At 45.5% G+C, this 21,461-nt stretch overlaps 1 protein-coding gene across 4 annotated transcripts in view; it reads right to left on the bottom strand.

Moving 5' to 3' along the window:
• Positions 1 to 5,891: 5,891 nt before the first annotated feature.
• The window catches only part of STMN4 (stathmin 4), a 21,508-nt gene continuing 5,938 nt past the window's right edge, over positions 5,892 to 21,461 (bottom strand). The window contains exons 2-8 of one of the 4 annotated variants that reach the window (XM_039217372.1): positions 13,279 to 13,370; positions 12,118 to 12,213; positions 11,363 to 11,443; positions 10,726 to 10,934; positions 9,456 to 9,647; positions 8,710 to 8,763; positions 6,406 to 6,490 (exon numbers count right to left, since the gene is read on the bottom strand). In XM_039217372.1, coding sequence (XP_039073303.1) covers positions 8,743 to 8,763; positions 9,456 to 9,647; positions 10,726 to 10,934; positions 11,363 to 11,443; positions 12,118 to 12,213; positions 13,279 to 13,291 — 612 coding nt within the window. In that variant the 5' untranslated portion in view covers positions 13,292 to 13,370 and the 3' untranslated portion in view covers positions 6,406 to 6,490; positions 8,710 to 8,742. Of the gene's footprint in view, positions 6,491 to 8,709; positions 8,764 to 9,455; positions 9,648 to 10,725; positions 10,935 to 11,362; positions 11,444 to 12,117; positions 12,214 to 13,278; positions 13,371 to 21,461 lie in introns of all 4 variants that reach the window. The other 3 variants (XM_039217371.1, XM_039217374.1, XM_039217373.1) reach the window with 3 other exon arrangements.

Raw genomic sequence — 21,461 nt, 5'->3', positions numbered from 1 at the left:
AAACGGCCGGTACAGAAGCGTGAGGGAAGTGTTTTCCACTCCACTCACTGAAAGAACCCTGTTCCCCGTGATCCCTTCAGCTACCACCTTGTGACCCTAAGTCGGTTATGTCGGAAAACACGGGCACAGAACCGTGAGGGAAATGTGGTATACGCAACATAGTGGAAGAACCCTGCGCGGATTGCTGCATTCAGCTAACGTCTGGTTTCCGTACCTTAAGAACGTTTGCAAACCGATGTGGAGAAGACAATGGTAGTGTCCTGTACTAACCACTCCTCGGAAAACACGGGGCGGAATGCAGCACTCAGATACTCTTGTTTCACTCTGCTCGTGGAGGCTGACGACGCATGCTTCGACGTAAACGGCGGAGGGAATGTACTCAACTCATGTGACCCCACTGTGCCGAGAGCGCTACTCTGTGGCCTTCGTGTGCCTCGGAAACAGTGAGTTGGAAAACGGAAGTAGCCTATATGGGTGATAGACTCGGTTCGGTGTTAGAACACGAAGGAATGTTCAGGTAACTTCTCTCTACTCAACTCTACGAGAGAACAAGTTGGAGAAACAACCGAGTTTCCACTCATGTCTTGTCCGGGCGTGGTTAGCCGTGTAACCGTACAGCTGTGCAGAACGACGTGGGAAGCAGAGTCACCTCCGATCGCTGAAACAACGTTGGGTGCCATGCATCCTCCTTCAGATACCATCTCGTTTCGATGGGCTAGCTGAGTTTGAGAACGCATGCTTCGACGTAAACGGGACGAGCAATGGGCTCAACTCCGGGAGCGACCACTGTGCGCAGAGCAGTAGTCAGTGATCTTCTGTCTCTCGAAGAGAATCTTGTTGGAAAACCATTCCTGGCAGCATTCTGTATTGATGATATACTCCATTTAGCTAAAGAACCCCGGGAACCTCGTACCATTCTGTGTTCGTCAGGTTTCACCTTAAGTGCGTAAACAGATGAAAACATCCGAAGGAAGGATCAGGTAACTCTTCTGTACTCAACCCACGGAAAGAACACTGTGGAAACCCGTCTTTCAGTATTGCTGAAAGGCCGCACTAAGAGATGATCTCGTGTCGATCAGCCAGTAAAGGCTGACAACGCATGCTTCGACGTAAATGGGAAGAGGAATGTACTCAACTAAGGGAGAGACCAACTGTTCATGGAGCAGTATTCAGTTGACCGTCTTGTCGCTCGAAGAGCGTGCTGTTGGAAACCCATTGGCGGTTGTATTATGTAAGGGTGATATACTCTGTGTGGTGAAAGAACCCGGAGAGCCTCGTAACATTCGGTGACCGTCAGTTTTCACTGAGTGGTCTAGGAAAACATATGAGGTAAGGATCTGGTGACCTTTTTCTATGCTCACCTCTATGAAAGGACACTGTAGAGAACTCTTGTTTCTGCTAACATCGCGTTTTCCCACGTAAGGAATGTAACACTACAGAGGCGCAGAACGACGAGGGAAGAGGAGTAGCCTCAGTTCGCGGAAACCCCATTGGGTGGTATGCAGTACCAGATTCCAATTTATTTCTCTACGTGACTAAAGTTCCAAGACAGACTACTGGAATTATAAGTGGTGTATTCTCAATGTAAATATTTACCTTATTCACATTTTTATATTTAACACTTTTTGAATATTAAGGTGGATGAAGCTTTGTATTTCAAAATATTTCTTTCGATTAAATTTTTTTGAAACTATAACTAATAAATGGGTATGGGCATTCTTAAAGGTCATATTATATATTGCCAAATGGCTTGCGATAATGGCCAAACCCTTTTGGATTTACAAAAGCAGTACATGAGGGTTTGCATCACATTTTAAAAGATACATGCCCACTAGAAAATACTTGTAGCAGAATGAAACAAATTTGAAGGATGTTTAAACATCACATGCAAGTAAAGATTGAAAGCTAAGAAATACGGTGGAAGATAAGATTAGATATACCTTCAAAGAAGATACTTCTCTAAAGAGAAGTAAAGGTGGTAATATTTTCAAATCCTGAGAGAATATTGTAAAACTCTCCTGAGGAAGAGGAAACAGACTTTGGTGTCATTCATAGAAAACAATGATAGAATAGCACTAGCTACCATTTAATGACTAGCTGTATGCCCGGCACTGTGCTTAGCATTATAGCTATAGTAGTTATTGAATCTATATTTTACAGACAGAAAGAGACTTCCAAAGGTTTAATCCCTTACCAAGACTCATATTTTCTTGTACTTTTCATTCTGTGCTTATTTTTAAATAGCTTTTATTGCTTTTTCTTTAAGTTTTCCTTTGCTGTAACTAACCAACCATTAATACCACCTATTGTACCCCAATATCGTATTTTTCATTCTAGAAGTTGCATTTTTTTCTTTTTTATATCTTCCATTCCTTCTATCTATACTTTCCTCTAGTTTCTTGAACATATGGAGTGTATTTGTAGAAATCTTAAATTCTTGCTTAATTCCATCACAGTAATCATTTCTATTTTTGCCACCGAAGATTTTTCTCCTAAATGTTATATTGTCTTACTTCTTTTTATGCCTAATGACATTTTATTGAATGCCAGACATTTTGGACTCTACATTATTGGTCTTGAATTTTGTTGGATTCCTTTAAATAAACTATGACTTTGTTCTCTCCTGCTTTTAATTTGTTTTAAAACAGTATGACTCTTTCAAGCCTCGCCTTTAAGTGTTCTAAGAATGAGTTCGAATTAGCTTTTGTTTTTAAGAAGGTGTTAAGTGAGAGAAGAATCGAGTCCAAGGACAGAGTGAATGGACAGGAATAAGATTTATGAGTCAGAAAAGAGTAGGTGGAATGAGACAGATCAGGGGGAGAAGACCAGAGACCAGCAGACCAGAGAAGCTGCATTCCTGCAAAAGTCAGTGAATATTTAAATTGGTGTGGGAGTGGGAGAAGTTGTGTTTTTTTATGTAAAACTGAGCTAGGTCCTGGGCTTCGATAATCATTAAAAGGTTTCTCATTTACATTCAGAAGTTGAAGGCGATATGAGACCTTGGTTGCAGTCAATCATCCTCGGTGTCCTTCCACTTAAAGGAAGTGCTCCAAGCCTGCCCATCTTGTTTCCCAAATTGCTGCTGCACATTTCCAAAATGTCCTCTAGGAGGCATTACTGCTTCCATTGAAAACCACTGGTTTGGGATCCCAGGATTTAAAATAGCTTCTCTTAGCCCCCTTACCTCATGTTGCACATCAGGGCCATCCCAAGGCCATCCTCTTCCTGGATGATGAATTCATTCACTTTTGTGGCAGCAGCTACTTCCCAATGCTCATGGTTCCCAGCTCTCATTTCCATCTCTCCCTTCCTAAGTCTGCCTTTTCCTCTCCTTTCAAAGTCTGTTAATCCTTAAAGTCTCAGCTCAAGTGAGGCTCACTCCATGATTTCTCCCTTCCTCTGACCTTTAGAAATATACCTAAGGCTTAGTTCTTAACTGTGCAGAATTCCTCACCCTTTAGTCATGACTGACACCTAAAAACCCAAAAAATGGCTTTTTAAAACATTGTTTCCCAGGCAACATCTTCAAAACCATATTTCAATAAGCCTGGTAAATTATTTTCACTTACAAACACCCAATGTTTGTAATATATATTGTAATATACATTTTAAAGAGCTCTCAGAGAGACTTTGATAATCTAAAAATTTAAGATCCACTGCCTTGGGCATTTCATTTACATCCCAAGTGATGTGTAAGCCCTTTCAATGTAGGAATCCTTTCTAATGTTTAGAAGCTAGTTCCCCTGAGCCCCTTGTTGGAGTTTCTAGCTTTCAATGTCAGGCACTGAGGATTAGTGGGACCCAAGAGGGTGTCTTGTTGACAGATTTTATAGTCTTCTACCTCATCTGGATCTGCCATATTCTTTGATATGTTTTCTGGGTCTTACATACAGTGCTTCAGTACAATGTTATATAAATGAAGCTTCAGGACATGTACGTGTTTCTTTCAGCCAGATTGCTGCCCATAATCCCATCCTATGCAGAAATTCTGCAGCAGTCACTGCATGGGACACAAAGAGTAATAACTGGTTCTTGTTTTCAAGCAGCTTGAAGTCTATTAGTTGAGATAGCTAAACAAAGTAATTATATTGTAATCAAAGCATATAAGAGGTACAGAAATAGTAGAGTCAGGGAACTTAATATTTGAGCTGAGTTTAAAAGAATGACTGAGAATTCACATTCGGCCAGGCAGGGAAGAGCAAACCAAGCAAGAGAACAGCCTTTGCAAAGGAAGGGGTGGTGGTGGTTAATAGGGTTTATTAGAGAATGAATGGTAAAAGTGCAAGAGAGTTGGAGGAATGAGAATAGTGGGAATGAAGCTTCCTCTTGGCCTTGTGTTTTCCAATGAGAAGATGGAAATGCTGATGGGGTGGATTTGTGGGAATAGACTTTGGGGGCCTCTCTTGTGTCCTTTCACTTGGAGGCAGACAGTTCTAGATGGGACAGACCCAGCTTCTCACTTTCTTAAGTTCAGCAGCTTCTGAGGCCCCTGGGGCTATAACTCTAGTCTCCACATTCATTGGAGAGCAGTGACTTTCAAAGATTTTTAATTTCAACCCCTGGAAGAAGTACATTTGATGCTAGAATACACATAATCAAATACACAACTGAAACACCATTTCCACCAAACAGTGCATCCACTGTTGCCTGTGACCACTTTGATATTCTGCTTCCTAGTTTATTCCATTAAAAAAAGTTAAGGTTGGGTGGCCCCTACTAAGTAGATTTCACAATCCAATGAGACACAGCTCCCACTTTGAGAAACCCTATTCTAGAACTCATATGTTAGTTTGGAAGTGTTAAGAAACAACACAGCACAATGGTGAAGAACTTGTGGAGTAAGTGGCCAGAATTCAGCTCCCCCACTTCCTATCTGTGTGGCCTTGATCAGGTTACTTAACCTCAGTTTCCTTGTCTGACAAATGGGATAATGGTGATATAGATATAGATTATATACAGATATAGATTATATATAGCTATAGATTAGATATAGACAGATATAGATCTCCAGAAAATTGCCATGCATTTAGTAAGTGCTGGTTAAGTGTTAGCTGCCATTACCTTCCTCCTCTTCCGGGTCATCATCATCATCAATTATCCTTCCTGTTATCTCATCCTAAAATAAAGAAGCCAAATACAGTACCACTGGGGGGGGGGGGGGGGGGATACCAAAAGATTTATTTACAAAGCCGTACAAAACTACGCAGTGTATAGAACAGGGTGGGGGCCCTGCTCTTGCAAGCTGTGCCCTTGGCTGCAGGGAAGAAGGGGAGGGAGACCCCTTTCTTGTTCATGGTTTAGTGTTCTGGATAAGGTGAATGCTGGCTCTGAAATGATCCCTCTGTTTTCCACTAACAAACATTTAATTTCCTCGCTCACTTTGTGTGACCACCTAGAATCCCACACCCCCAAAGGGAGGAGAACTTCCTTATAATACATGTTGGGGACCATTCAAATGTCAACCCATATCAGGCAAGATGTAATTTCTTTCCTCATCAATTCAGTGAATTCAATCCAATAATGGACAATCCACAAAGGGAGTTTTAGAAGAAGGAGAGAGAGATGGAAAAGGTGGGAGAGGAGGAGGAGGAGGAAGAGGAAGGGATAAAGAGGAGGGAAAGAAGAGGAGAAGGGGAAGAGAGGAGGAGGAGAAGGAGGAGCTTGAGAAGGAGAGGAGTGGGAGGGGGAGAGGGAGGAGAAAAGCAAAATCAAACTCTTCAATTATGCCAAAGTCTATCATGTTTAACCCACCTCCCCTAGCATCTCCCAAATGCTCTGATGGCCAAACTAAGGAATAAAAAGGGCAGCTGCCACCCGATGTGTGGATGCCAAATTCAAGGATATTTCATCAATCACTCAAGGGACAAATTCAGGAAATAAAGAACAGGAGACCTGGAGTAAATATTTCATTAGTCATGATGATCAAAAGATGATGGTTAACACACACACACTCAGACCTCATCCCACCTGTTGCAGGGTGGCAGCAACACGTACAGCTCCCCCACCCTCTCCCTCGGCTTCTTCCGCCGCCGGTCCTTGCAGCAGCTGCCCCACCCCGGACTCTGTCCCGTTTGCAGCCTCCCTCAACATGGTGCCTGAACATTCACCGTGAAGAAAAGCCAAAGAATTGACCTGAGTCTGCGGTGGGCAGGTTTGCAATGTCCGTGCGTCCTTCTCCATCTTCTTTCCCAATTCTCTCTTTCTCTCCCCTCTCCCACCCATCATTGTTCCCCGAAAACAAGTAAGATGGCTTCACTGGTTAATTCTTTACATGTACAAACACCAAAAGCAGAGAAAACACCCCTGGCGACCCCCCTCCCCCCAAACCCCAGTGCTGGGAGAGCAGCCCACAGTGGACGAGGCTGCCTTGGGAACTGCGGAGCTGCTGGAGCTGTCCGGCTGTTCTGGAAACTTCTTTGGCCTCTGGGCTTTACCTGGAGGCCTCTTCCTTCAGCTCCTTGTTTTTCCGCACCTCCTCCGCGTGCTTGTCCTGAGAAGGAAGGGAGAGAAAAGGGCAGGTCACACAGGCTTCCCCGTGGATAGAGGGATAAAGGGAAGCTGATGGGGCAAAAGAACTCAAAGTAAAGAATTGCCGCCACAGGAAGTGAAGCACAAGGTCTGCAAGGATGTCCTGAGAAGAGGCAGAAGGTGGCAGGTCAGACTGGCAGGTGGCAGGTGATCGGTTCCGCCCCAGGGAGCTCGTTGACTGGGGCCAACCTCCCGTGGGTAACCCACCTCACAGTGACCCCATTGCCCATAGGCCTCTCCCTCCTTCACCTGGCCATCCTGAGCTCTCACTGAATGTATTGCTTGATTCAGTGTGAGGAGCAGGTGGGTGTCGCTATGTGAGAAGAGCAGATGGCATTACAGACAGGCCTCATTACAAGTGTCCCCCGCCCACACTTGCAAAGTGACCACAGCCTTCATTGTTGTCCTCCCCTTCCCTCCATGCAAGTTGTTTTCTTAAGTCTAGTGGTGAAAGATGAGGGCTCTTAAGGTATGAATTGACTGAAAATTTTTCAGAAATGTCACCCAACTCCAAAAATTGGCCTGTCTCACAAAGTGGGTTATGAAAACCTTCTTTGCTTCACAGCCTATTAGCCAAGAGATGGGATCTGACTTCAAAGACCCATCAGCTCCTGCGACCTTGACCCATCACTCTACCCGTCAGGCTTCAGCTTCCTGGTTTTTAAAGAGAGGGCTACAAATGGAAAGCTCCTTTTACCTCTAGAATTCTGTGACTTTAGTATTCACCTCCAGGGCACATCGTGGCCTGCTTTCTGTCACTGCTCATTGTACATATCTGCCTGGGCCCCCTATTGAACAGTGTCTTCCTTGCAGGCAATGAGCATGCCTATTTCTTCTTTGTATTTCCTCATTCTTCCCAAAGCACCTTGTACATGGCAGGTACACTCAGTAAATATTGTCTCTATCAGACCCTCGCCATCATCCGGGTATCATCATATCCATACATCAAAAATTATCTTGGACTAGGCCCACTAAGGCAGTCCAAAAACCCAGGATATATTTTAAACTAGGAATCCATCCCTAAAGAGGCCTTAGAAATTTCCATGGCCCTAGGAAAAGTATGGGTAGTGGTGTGTAGAGGCAGTGGTTCTAAACCTTGCCACATAATCAGCATGACCTAAGGAATTTGTGACACTGCTGGATCCTCAGGCCCCATCCCTAGAGAGCCAGTGTTAGTAGGTCTGAGGTAAGGTCCAAGGATATGTAGCTTTAACAGGTGAACCTGTTGCAGACGGTCAGTAATCCACACAGAAACCGACACAAAAATCATTGGCTTGGGGCAGGGCCAAAGCCACACATCTACATCTTATTCCGCCTCCTACCTTCATCAGTGATCAAGAGTGAAGAGGGGTCATGATCCCAAAAGAGTGATGCCCACTCAGATTCTTACTCCTACATCTTGCTTCTTTTAGTCTTTCCTTACCACCATAGCTATTACTTCAGAGTGGGGGCCTTCTCAATCTCTTTCCCCCTCAAAATCTACCTCTACAGGTGAGCTCTCTGGGCAGAACTCTAGATTTCTGGGCTCCCTTCTTTGGCTTCCAATGGTCCCTTCTCTGACCAAAGGCCAACAGGATGATTGTGGGCTGGTCCTCCTGAAATAGGAGTTGAAAGGGTCCCCTGGTCTTACGTACCCAGAGAACTGGGTTCTGGTCCCAGCTGCACTGCTTAGTGTCTGTGTGACCCTGGTCAAGTTATTTGACCTTCTCTGACATGGTTACCCCATCAGTTAAATAAGGATAACACTATTGTGCTTACCTCATGGCTTTGTTGTGAAGATAGGGGTATGAAAAAATAGAAAGGTTTTTGCCATCTTTTAAATACCATATCATGGCTCTAGCTTCAATTATTTCTTCTGGGTTTGGCCTGAGATCCCATGCCCCATTTAATCACAATCCCAGATTTTCCTGCAAGAGCTTGTTCTTAGCCAGCCCTCAGTAATGCGGGAAGCCTGAAATCTGACCCATATCACTTCCCTCCCTTCTGATACTTGGTGAAGACCTTACTTCCCCCTAGAAGGGTGGAGTGGGAGAGCGGAAGGGCTGCCACATGCTGGCCAGAGGCAGGGCCTATGCAACATTCAGATCCCCTGCAAATAAACCGATCTTTCTAGTAGCTGTTGCCAAAGGCCTGAGACTCTAGGCGGATGGGCAGGAAAAGAATGGGGACCACGCTGCTCACCATGGGACGAGGCCACCGATCGGGTCCCGGGAGTCACCGCGCAGCAGGCGGCTCCTGGAAATAAAACACAGAGCTGGAGCCCTCTCAGGAGCTGCAGGAGAAACTGGGGCAGCCTGGAGACTCAGGAAATGTGGCCACTGTGTTCTCAGCAGAACGAGTTGTTACTCTGCTGACACATGGGACCAATCAGTCTCTCACGCGTCTCCTATGTAGGTGACACCAGTTGGTTTATTGACAAAAGGCAGAATATTGGAAAGACCCGTGATTCACTCAGTCCATATCAAGAGGTTTGGAGAGAATAGGGTTTCCTGCTCAATGGTCAATTCAGCTTATCATGCCCTTGGCTTAGACCCAAGCATGATTGTCCAAATCTTCATCTTTTATTAAATCAAATCAATCCATTGAAGGATGAAGCCAGGAAGGTACAACTGCTTATCTGTCCTTACTCCCTTGCATCATACAGGGTTTCTCTAGAAGATAATAGGTCTAATCTCCCTAAGACAATGAGAAACTTCAATTGTGTAGCTGTGCATAATATCCCCCAAAGAATTCCAAAGTTCGGCTCATGTTCCTTGCCTATGACTTCCCAAAACCTCCCTTGGAACTCTCTAAAGATTCAGCTTACCAGAAACATACCCTTTCCTACCTGAGGCTGTTTACTGCCAGAAATTATATGTAGGCCCTTTATACTTGTCATGGAAGGAAGAGAGTTTCTGGGAGTCTCTTTTCTCTCCAAGACCACCTACCTTCTCTTGCAGCCGTTCCAACATGGCGGCAAGATGGGCCTCCCGGTTCTCTTTATTGGATTCCATCTTCTGGGCCAGTTTTTCCTTAGCCATCTTAATGAAATTGTTATTTTCCTCAATGGCTTTTTGGATCACTTCCCGTTCATGTTCTCTTTTCTCTGCTAAGTGTTTCAGGAGCTCAGCTTCTTGGTACTAAGGAAGCACAAAGGGAGAAAGAGGCCCTTGAAAGTGAGCATACCAGGGTGAATTTTCACCACCATAGCTTAAGAGCTGCATTCCCAGAACACACACCTCCCTGAGCCTGGTCCCTGGCACATTGTCAGGAAGCAGGGACACTCTGGATTCTCCCACCACACCCTCAGTTCTTTTTTCTCATTGTCCAACTGCCTTCTTTCTTTCCCTTCCTCTTTCCTTCTCTCCTTCCTTCCCTTCCTCCTTTCTCCACAAATATTAAATGATATACCAAGTGCCAAGCACTATCCTAGCAACTTGGGAAAGAAAAAAGTCTACTAGAGATAGGACATATATAAGTTTAACCCAGACTAACATGTGACCTATGCCCTAAGAGGTAGAGAGGAAGTGCTATAGGACTTCAAGGGAGATTATTTTTTGCTCCAAAGATGAAAATCTTATTGGAGCATCTGGGTGGCTCAGTCGGTTGAGTGACCAGCTCAGGTCATGATCTCGAGTTCATGAGTTCGAGCCTCATATCAGGTTCTGTGCTAACAGCACAGTGCCCACTTCAGATCCTGTCTCCCACCCCCGACCCTCCCCACTTGCTTGCGCCCTCTCTCTCTCTCTAAAATAATAAACATTTAAAAAATGAAAAGCTTACATAAAGATGGCAGCAGAGTTGAGCCAGAAGAATCAATAGGAAACATGGAAGACACACAAGGGGAGGACGTATACCACATCATGACATTCTTCCCCTTCCCCCAATTAAGGATCCCTTTCCTTAATTGTCTAGCTTTTCACTAAATCCGTAGTGTTTGCCAATGTCATCATCTTGTCAGTGTACATATAAAGCCATCTCTTGGGCATATATAATTCAGTGTCTTCCCTCTAACCAAACTGTAAGCTCCTAGAGACCAGGTACTTCCACATCTTTCACTTCACCTCAATGGTGCCTCATTCTCTGCCCTATACATGTGATATGGTGCCTAAATATTTGTACATTGGTGGTGACCTGACCTCACCTCAAGGCCACTACCTGTCTTCTCTAAGTCCTTCCCATCATGCTGAGACAGAGGAAAGAAAGGAGAGCACTTACCTTCCTTCGCTCCTCAGCTGCTTCTAGTTTCTTCTGGATCTCTTCCAGTGATGGGTCTCGCCGCCTGGGTAGGGAGGCATTGAACTCGGGAACCCCATCAAAGGAAGGTGGCTTCAGGATGACTTCAAAGGACTGGCCCGAGGTACATTTGTTCAGCTCAATCACTTCCATGTCAGAAATTACACACCAGTTCAGGTCCACTGTGTCTGCTGAAGAAAGCAATAAAAGGGGCTATACACCCCCTGTACACTAGATTGGTGCCCCAAAAGCATGACCACATGCACACATATGTGGGAGGTCTGGGGTCCCCAAGGCAAATCAATGACCAGGGTTCTGGGCTGGTTCTGAACTAGGCACCTAAGGTGAATGGGGCTGAAGGGGCTGGTAGCCACAGCAAGGGCTCAGTCTCCAAGAGTAGAGATCCCAGGCATTGCGGTTTCTAATAATGGCTGTAGCAGCAGCTTTTGCTTTTCCTTCTGCCACAAGGCTCCTCCCATAGTTGAGCTCTTGTTCACATTGTCCTCAGTGGCAGCCAGTGGTTCATTTGCCCATCCCCCATCCCCCATCCATCCACTCCTTGTCCCACTACCAATCTGATGGCTCAGCCTATTGCCACCTCTCCCCTGCTCCCTCCTACCCTGCTCTCTTCTTTCTCTCCAGTCAGCACTGTCTTTCCGCTGGCTTTGATCTTTCCTCCTACACTGTCTCCCACACCAGCCTAGACAGAAAAAACAATCTCAGGTAACCCAAGCACTCCCATCTCTCATTTCCAAAACAAACCTGTCCCTTCCTTTTAATCCCAAGGAAATTAAGAGGTGACCTGTTTCCCACCCCTCCCTGAGCAGAATGTGGCCATTCAGTGCTCCCTGCCAGTGTCCTGGGACCCTGTCACAGGTCCCAGGCAGCATGGCTACTGTACAGCTTCCTTGACTGGCTGCAGGTGGATTTCCCCTCCCCAGCTCTGCACTCTGTCAGAACATTCTCCACCATTCACTAAGGAGTCTTATCAACTATGGAATCTAGTGATTTACACTGCATCTCATTTTTTATTCTAGGTGTTCCCGAAGGGCAGAATCTCTCTGTCTGCTTCACCTCAACATCCTCCACAGCATTCCTTTGTTAAATGAATGAAGAAAATCTAAGGTCAAGAGCACTCTGTAGAGGGCCTGATTCACCTTCAGCTGAGATCTAGTCCCCCAGCTTCAGCTGTACACCAGCGTTCACCTGAGGCTTAGACCCTCAGAATCAGCCGCAGTGATTTTACTGGCTCTGGGAAAGAAAACTTGATGCAGGGAGGAGAGTTTCATAAAATTGGGAAAGGAGTGTGGTACTCATGGATACGAGCCCAGGAATCCTCCTCAAGTTACTCTCCCAACTGTGGCCTTCACTTACCTTCATATTTATAGGAGGATTTATTCAGAGGATCAGCCAGAAAACAGGAGCAGAACAAGGACACCAGTGGGAGCTCCTTCATTTTCTCTTTGTAGGCTGCAGAAACACCAGCAGAAAATGGTGACCCCCTCCTAGACTCAGAAATCAGCCTCTGTTTGAGTCTGGGTGCCTGAGCAGCCAGGGGTCAGCAAGCTTCATAAAGGCACCTAAACCACCCAAATCCACCCTTTTCCTGGGGGCCCAGCCCCCGGTTCCCTGAGCAGCCCATTTTAGGATCCCTGTATGTGACTCACATCCACTTCCGTCCACCTTATAAGAACCTGAGCTTCCAGAGCACCAGATGACCCATCTTCTCCTGAGTACATTGCTTCCCTTCTTAGTATTGAATGCAAAATGCCCTCAGGTAAAAAACACAAGCCCCAACCTGGCACCCTGGACCTAGTTCTCTATATCCTCAGACTTGCCCAGAATATTTCATTTACTTTGCTCCAAAATGCAGGAAATCCACACTCCATTTTAGTCAAAGTACTCGGCAGTGCTTCTCTGAAAGGTAAAGATGCACACCACCATTCCTCAGGTCTTGCCCCTCACTGGGTAGCAAGGTCAGGCTGTGAGCCTTTCCTGACCTTCCCAGTGCAAGTGCTGGTGCCCATGAGAGCTGGAGGGAGTACCCCCACTACTGTCTAGTCTCTTCGTGTCAGGAGATGATTTAAAAGCCAAGCAGCCACAGGTTAGAGCTGATATGGTGAAGTCCAGCCCACTATTGCCCCGGCCCTGGCATGTGGTCCTGCCTGTCCCCCCACCACCCTGGTGCTAGCGTGCCTTGTTTTAAGGTCCACATGCTCAGACACCCTCGGTTCTCAGCTAAACCCAGCACGGTGCCCAGGCACTCTCCTTCTCCTTTCCTTTTACAAGTTGAAACCATAATTAAGTGTGAAAATAATACATGTGCATTGTAAAAAAAATTTTTTTTTAAACACACAGATGAGTAAAAGGAAGAAAAGCTCTATTGTGATCCCCCCCACCATCTAGAGATAATGTCTGTTAACCCTTGGGTATAGTTCATGTCAGTCTTTTATCCTTCTCTGTGACTACGTAAGTACATATTATGTGTATACAAAACGTATGGCGCCCCATTCCATAAACAGTTTTTGTACCTACCAGCAAGAGTCATATTTTCTGGAATGTGAGGGTTGAATCTGGCTGAAAGTCACAGAGTAGGTCTGTCACCAGCTCAGGACGCTGTCACAAATCTGAGGAAGAGAGCATTTTACCACTGACAGGTTATTCGCATAAAAAAGGTCTTTACATAACTGGGGAGGGAATCCCAGGACATACCTGAGCTGCCCCCACCTCCAGGACTTCTACATACTTACTCTCCCTTTCCCAAACACAGACCCCCTTCTTCCACATCATCACATGCAAGTTCAGTCTTCCGTGCACTAATGATAGCTTCATAATTAGATTTCTAGTCTCAAGCCCCCCTGAGTATCAGACATGGATTTCCCAAAACCATATGTGTCAAGAGCTGTTCATTTGTCTCTCTGTGCAGCTCAGCAGCTGGACCAAAGCAAGGTTAGGGTGATAGACAAATCTTGAGTCAGAATCACTAGGGAGGTTTTCACAAAATAACTCAGTGTCCTGAACATCTCCCTATTCCCACTCCCAGCCCATTCTGATATGGGGTGAGAGGGAATTGGACAAAAGATGTCAAAATACTACTTTGCATGGCCTCTCACCCACTACCCACCAAGAACCTCTATTCTAAGCTCTCCCTGACCCCATTTAAGATAAACTACGAGAAGAGACAAACATTATTAAAGAATAGTGTCATCATAATGTGGTTGGTACAGAGATGGAAATTTGCATGTGACATTATTGTGGGGGCACAGAGATGGAGCTTCATATTCAGCACAAGTATGGCTCCAAGGGGGGCCAGGAAGGGACCCCTGGAGTTAGCAACACCTGAACTGAGTCTAACTGATCAGTTGGAATTAAGCAGGGAGGGCATTGTGCTAAGGGAACAACATAAGCTGGAGGTGGGGGAGCATGGTGAGAAAGTCCTATATCTATGGTTGATGCTGGACCAGAGAGTGTAAAGGAGGAGGAGAGGATGAAACAGGAGAAGCAGGGAAGGAAAAGGGTCTCCCTTAGCTTGCAGGTGGCTGATCGTGGGATTTCTCAGCCTCCATAACCACATGAGCCAGTCCATCATAATAAATCTCTTTCTGTATGCATCCTATTGGTTCTGCTTCTCTGGAGAATGCCAACTAATATAGCCACTCTCAGTGGTCATGTGCCAGCAGAGGGTGACATGAGCCAACAGCTTCAATGCCTGCATCCTCACATGGAAAAGGACTCTGAGACTGACTCAGAGCCCCTTTCCTTCCTTAATGAGGTGCTTTCCCACTGGTGACCAGGGTCTATACTGGTTTGGGATGGGAACGGGCACCATTGAGAGCAGTGGGCTCAGCTTTAGGACCAGACCCATATGGAGTCTAACACAAATTTGACCTCAAATTGCACAAATTAAATGAGAAAAGCATATGTACAGCATCCAGCAAAAAGGAGGTACTTAATAAATGTGTTTCCCTTTGTCCACCTTTTTCCTCAGGGTGGCCACCAGCCCCCACACACCTGCTTCAGAGTCACTACCTCTGGTCCTCACCATCCCTGCAATTAAGGATGGTCATTGTCATTTGCAGACGAAGAAACAGAGGTTGAAAGGGTTTATGTGGTTTGCTCCTGGTAATGAGGTTAGAGAGTTAAAAACACAGAGATTTGAAGCCAGGTTAACTGGCTCTGGTCAAAGAGCTGAAACCAGGTCAAAGCGCTCTGTTCCCTGCAGTATCTTCGTGTTCTTTGGAGCCCAGCACCATCCCCATGCAGCACAATGGGCCTCTTTCTTCGAATCAAGCTGATCCTGACAGTACCAGTGGGTCCCTGAACAGGGCCTGGAAGTGATATCCCCATGACAAAAGGGTCCATTCCACACAATCTTGGATCCTGATTGGGCTGATTGACGAGGTGACTGGCAGGGTGAGGGGATCCTTGCCAAAATAGGGAGCCTCATCAGATTTTAACCTAGATAATGGATATGAAGTAGGGGTCCAAGTAAGTGTAGTGGGGCAGAGAAGGACACTCTGAGAAATAAGTGGGGACTGAACTGGGCTTTTTCTCTAGAAGTGGGTACCTGGAATCAGGGACTGTGTCCCTCAGCCTAAGCTGGGAATGATAATGAAGGCCCTCCAATCATGTAGCACAGGTTACAACTGCTGTCACCCACGTTAACAAGACAGGCATCATCAGCTTCATTTTCAGATGAAGAACCCAAGGCTTAGAGAAGCTAGCACTCTTGGCTAGCATCACACAGCTACTCAGTGGTAGACCTGGCCCTGGAATCCAGATCTTCTGCCTTTTAAGCTCTTCCCTTGCGGCCAGGAGGACTGGATGCTAGCTGCCAGGTACTCCGTGGTCCTGGGAACTCAGGGAAAGTCAAACTAGCCTTAAGGTACAATTTAATTACAGATATGAGTGAGTGCTTTCCACACTTCTAGGGAAGATATTGTGCTAGGAGTTATAGAAACATGAAGAACCAGGTAGAGAACATAGGTCAGAGAGGTTGAGAAGGAAGACCAAGGCAGGGAAAAGGAGACACTCCAGAGATAGGCAGAGGCATGCATAGCTAAGGGAGCTATAACTGAAAGCTTTCTGTTTCACAGGACTGGAGCCCACATAATAAAAAATATTTATAGAGCATCTACTATGGGGCAAATGCTTTCATTTTAATTTTTATAATAGCCTTATGATGTAAGGATTATTGTCCCTGTTTTATAGATGTAAAAATTGAGACTCAGAAAGGGTAAGTGACATTTCCAAGGGCACTAGATGTGGTGGGTTGAATAGTATCTCCCAGTAAGACATGTCCACATCCTAACCCCTGCAACTTGGGAACGTGACTTTATTTGGAAAGGGGCTCTTTGGATTTAATTAAGTGAAGGACCTCGGGACCAGATCATCCTGTATTATCTGCACAGCATCAAATGTAATGACAAGAGTTCTTATAAGGAACACACAGAGGAGAAAGGCCATTTGAAGAGGGATGCAGAGATTGGATTGATGCAGACATAAGCCAAGGAGTATGTGGAGCCACCAGAAGCTGAAAGAGGCACAAAAGTTTCCTCCCCTAAGGTCTTTGGGAGAATGACACCTTGATCTTGGACTTCTGCACACCAGAATGGTGAAATAATTAATTTGCATTGTTTCAGGTCACTAAGTTTGTGGCAATTTGTTACGGCAGCTGCAGGAAATTAATACATGCAGTAAGTGACAGAACCAGGGCTCAAACCCATAATTCTTTTGCCTTATCTCAACTACCGGTATTTATACACAGTCAACTTCTTCCTTAAGATAATTTGTATCTTTGTACCCATGGGCACATGGGGCCCTTAGAAATTCTTATGGCATAGTCGTGACATTTCTATTGCATCTAAGACCCAAAAGATGTTGCTGCCTACGGGACATTCTGAGAAAGGATAAGAGGGGGTACAGGGCAAGAGCCTAGACTCTTCTAGAGAACCCAGCAGTGGAAAGGGGTCCCAAGCCATTGGGTGGTGGCAGCCAAATTAGGGAGCCTGACTTTTCCCTTAATTAACAAGGAGCATCAGAGTTGAATGAGGTGGGTCATACCTGGCTCCCTACCACTTAGCGAGGAGACATGAAGTCTCCAAGTTGGCTGGTGGGTTAGACTCAGATAGGATGCACACCAGTGGGAAGATCTAGTTATGCTAACCCATGGCATGGAGGCCCTTCGGAATGGCTCTTAAGCCTTTGTTCTCCCATCTTAGACACCAACATCTCAGCCCATTCTCCTGGGTACATCCAATCAACCCAAGGGCCCACAAACCAGCCATGGTCTGGTCCCTACAAGCTTCTCACAATGCTGTGGAATCTGTTAAATGGCGTGGTAGCTTGGGTTATGTTCTCAGGCCACAGCAAAACACCTGCAATGCAGTGGGGCCACCAGGCCTGTCCTAGAACTGCCAGAGAAGGATGTTAAGAGATGTTATTGCTGAAGTTCAGAGAGGACCAAATGCCAGGAATTCAGGGAGGAAAGATAACAATATAGGCTAGGGACACCTGGGTAGCTCAGTCAGTTAAGTGTCCACTTTGTCTCAGGTCATGATCTCACAGCTCATGAGTTCTATCCCCACATTAGGCTCTCTACTGTCAGCACAGAGCCCGCTTTAGAACTTCTGCCTCCCTCTCACTCTGCACCTCCCCCACTCACTCTGTTTCTCTCAAAAATAAATAAACATTTGAGAGAGAGAGAGAGAGAGAGAGAGAGATAGAGAGAGAGAGAATAGAAGCCAGAGTAGACATGAGTCGGTCCCATGGGGGGAAATTCTATCCAAAACATACATCAGAGCATCATAAGGCAAATAAACTTCGTGTTGAGGCAAACCTATAGCCCTCCCAGAGGCTCTTTGTGTGTTTTCTGTTATGGCAGAAGCCAGTCCCAGGCCTCCCTAGTCACTAGGAAAGACCAGGACAGTTGATTGTATCCAGTTGTAGCAAAGATCAAAGAGGTCCCCAACGGAAGGTAGATGAGTTACACTCACTCAGCCAATAGCCACAGAACCAGATCCCCCCAAAGTGGCCTCCTGACTCTTGCCAACCACTCACTCCCAAGCACCCTTGATGGGTGAAGACTGCTGATCAAGAGGTACGGTCTCCTTGGACAGCCCAGCCCTGGCGCTGTTAATTGTTGATCCAGCAAAGCAGGTAGTGAAGGGACTCAAGCTTCTGATGGCAAAAGTGAGAGTTTGCTGGACTTATGCTGCAATTCACATTCTGTAGGTGCTTCTATCACTGCCAAGGCTTCGGAACCTGACAATGTGTGGGCGTGCAGATCAGATTTGGGAGCGGGGGAACAGAGAGGGCCCGCTAGGCTGCATGCAGGACTCACTGGGACCAATCAGTAGAATACCAAAAGGGAGATCAGGGACCTTCAGGTTAGAGGAAGCATTTGTACTTTATATTCTATGCAGTAGGAAGGCACTGCCGTCTTTTGAATAAGAGGAGAAAGAGGAAATGGTAATGCTGATGATAACAGCAATAATAATAACTACCCCATCCTGAACATCTGCTTGTACCAGAAAATTCACAAGCATTATCTCAATTTATTCCCTGAGGTTATCTGTAAGGAGGCACTTGTCAGGAGTGCCTGACTTGTCAGGAGTCAGGTTAATGACACCAAGTCTTATAGGTAGCAAGGGCAGAGCCAGGATTTTCATCCTAAAGCCCATCTCTGCCATTAGCTGCTACTCGTGAAAAAAAAAAAAAAAGAATCTTCTGGCAACATCAGCTTGAGGAAACGATTAGGAGAGGAAATTTGGAAGTCAGGACTAGGCACAAAGCGATGAGGAGCTAACTAGAACCAGTAACACCCTGGACTGTTTGCATTCCACCCAGCACTGTTTTCCCATTTGCAAACTGATCTGTACATTTACTCCAGCGCCAGCATCTAAGAGTCTATGTATGGAAAAACAAGTGATCACACAGTTTCATTGATGGATTGAACCATTAACATAACTGGTAGAAATCATTTGTTAGCGATAACCCCATCTAGCAGAGACCCAGGCCATGAAGAGGTAAGAGGCAGAAAGAGTACATTTTGACTGGCAGTGAGGATGGCTGAGAGAGAAGGTCTAGAAATTAAGGCTGTTGACTGAAGGGGATCTCATGTGGCACAGTGGGAGGAAAGGTGTCTAAAGTGAAGAGATCAGAGCCCCCAGTTTTTTCCCAGAACATCAGAATGTCAGCAATGGAGGAGACTGAACTGGTGATCAATAGCCAGAGGGACTCAACAAGGGCAGCCCCCTCCCAGGAATATACATGGAACTAGAGGTGTTTTAGGCTGTTAGTAGTCAGAGGTCACGTAAACTAAACACCCTGAACTGCACATAACAGTCCCACACAGCCAACAACTGTCCCTTCCAAAGTGCCCAGATGCTCCTCCTGGAGATCAGAGATTCTGAGGTCACACTGAGTTGATGACCAAGATGGTACCAGGTCCAAGTATTTGCCTTTCCCCTTCATATTGATCCCTTCCCTCCTCCCAGCCACTAGGATGTGAGGGAAAAGCCCACTTGGCGGCCACCAGAACAGCAGGGATAAGGAAGAGATAGGGATGCAGAAGGACTTTTCTATGTGACCAAAATGGTGACCGATGCTCCCAGGGTTTCTGTAACGCAGTTGATCAGGGGCTGATAGAGAAGAGCACCAGACTCTCTGGTGCCACATGGTTATTTGCTTGCTGCATGCCAGAACTCCCAAGGCAAGTCTGACTGTCCACACTGCCCAAGTGAGACAGCGTTTTGTTTGTCACTGCAAGGAATGCCCAGATAAGGCCTTCAGGATGTGTCAGATGCTATGAGGACTATTTTTGAAACACAGGAAACTAATGCACATCCAAGTGGATTGAATAGAGTAGTCCCTGGTAGGGGTGTTCAGAGATGATAGAGGGATGCTGGAGGGGATGCAGTGAGCTTTGATCCAGGTCTTCTAACAAAGGCAGTACAGGGAGGTGGCTCTTTATGTCTGTGCCAATTACTAGCCCTATTGAAGTTATGTGTGTACCGGAAATAAGCTGTACTAACTACCTTAATGTCACAAAATCATATCATCTCTGCACAGTGACCCTGGTTATTTTGTGCTGATCAGAAGACTCTGACTAAAAACCATATTTCTTATCTGAGCTAAAAAGAAAAAGGAGATAAATTATTTTTTCATGAATGTGATTCATTCCACAATATTTATTAAATATTTAATTCTGTTCCAAGTACTCAGCTGGCTCTTAAAATAACTGCAGGGGTTTTTGGTGATGAAAATGTGAAACAGGGGTGTGGCTCAGTCGGTTGAGTATCCAGATCATGATCTTGCAGTTTGTGTGCTGACACACATGATCTCGCAGGCTCTGTGCTGACAGCTTGGAGCCTGCTTCAGATTCTGTGTCTTCCCTTGTCTCTGCCCCTCCAATGGTTGCACTCTATCTCTCAATAAGAAATAAATGTTAAAAAAGTTTTTGAAAAAAAAAAAGAAAATATGAAACAGGTCCCCCGGGTGAGAATTTGGAGCCTCTGGAACTTATGCAGATGCTCTGCAGGTCTTCAGCAATTCTCCAGCAGTGACATGGGCCATATTATAAAGGCAGAAGGAGCAGATATTAGAGCACAGGTCAAGAATGGACCAGTGAGATCCACAGGACACTGGACAAAGCACAACAGTGTGTGATTAGCTGGCTTTGGGAAGATGGCCCTTCTCCAATCACCACCCTCACTTAGGTTGCTTCTCAGGGGTTCAAGAATAAGAGATGGTGGAAGCCATCGTCGGGAGCAACTTCCAGATAGTACCTAATGGGCTTAGAAATGTAGCTTTGGTTGTGCTTCTAGGAAATAAGGAGGAGTAGGCAAGCATAGAGCTCTGGAGGTCTAAGTCTGAGGATCCCCTCCTAGTTGTAACAGCTACATTGGGAGACAAGCCAGAGAAGGAAAATTAAGTCTGGGGAAATGAGTCCCATAATCTACAGTGATGGCACTTTCTAAGCTGCTTTTATTTTCCATTCAATGCCTACAGAAGAATCAATATATTAGAAATGAAGTTCCAATGAAAAGAGCCTAAATGTCCATCAACTGATGAATGGATAAAGATGTGGTTTATGTATACAATAGAATACTACCTGGCAATGAGAATGAAATCATGCCATTTGCAGCAACATGGATGGAACTGGAGGATATTATGCTAAGTGAAATAAGTCACTCAGAGAAGACAGATACCATATGTTTTTCACTCATATATGGAACTTAGGAAACTTAACAGAAGACCATGGGGGAAGGGAATGGGAAAAATAGTTTTAAACAGAGAGGGAGCTCCCTCCCTCAAGCCATAATAGACTCTTAAATACAGAGAACAAACTGAGGGTTGATGGGAGGAGTTGCGGGGGAGAGAGGAAAATGGGTGATGGACATTGAGGAGGGCACTTGTTGGGATGAGCACTGGGTGTTGTATGGTAAGCAAAGAATCCCCAAAACCAAGAGCATACTGTATACATTGTATGGTAGTCAACTTGACAATAAATTATCTTTAAAAAAAGAAAGGAAGGAAAGAAGGAAGGAAGGAAGGAAGGAAGGAAGGAAGGAAGGAAGGAAAGGAAAGGAAGAAGGAAAGGGAAGGAAGGAAGGAAGGAAGGAAAGGAAGAAAGGAGAGGAAGAAAGGAAAGGAAAGGAAGGAAGGAAGGAAGGAAGGAAGGAAGGAAAGAAGGAAGGAAGGAAGGAAGGAAGGAA

The sequence above is a fragment of the Hyaena hyaena genome, unplaced genomic scaffold, assembly GCF_003009895.1.
Source record: "Hyaena hyaena isolate Hyena2069 unplaced genomic scaffold, ASM300989v1 scaffold_682, whole genome shotgun sequence".
NCBI classification, from domain to species: Eukaryota; Metazoa; Chordata; class Mammalia; order Carnivora; family Hyaenidae; genus Hyaena; species Hyaena hyaena.
Note: the sequence above shows the minus strand (reverse complement) of the source record. Positions and strands in the feature narration are given on the sequence as shown.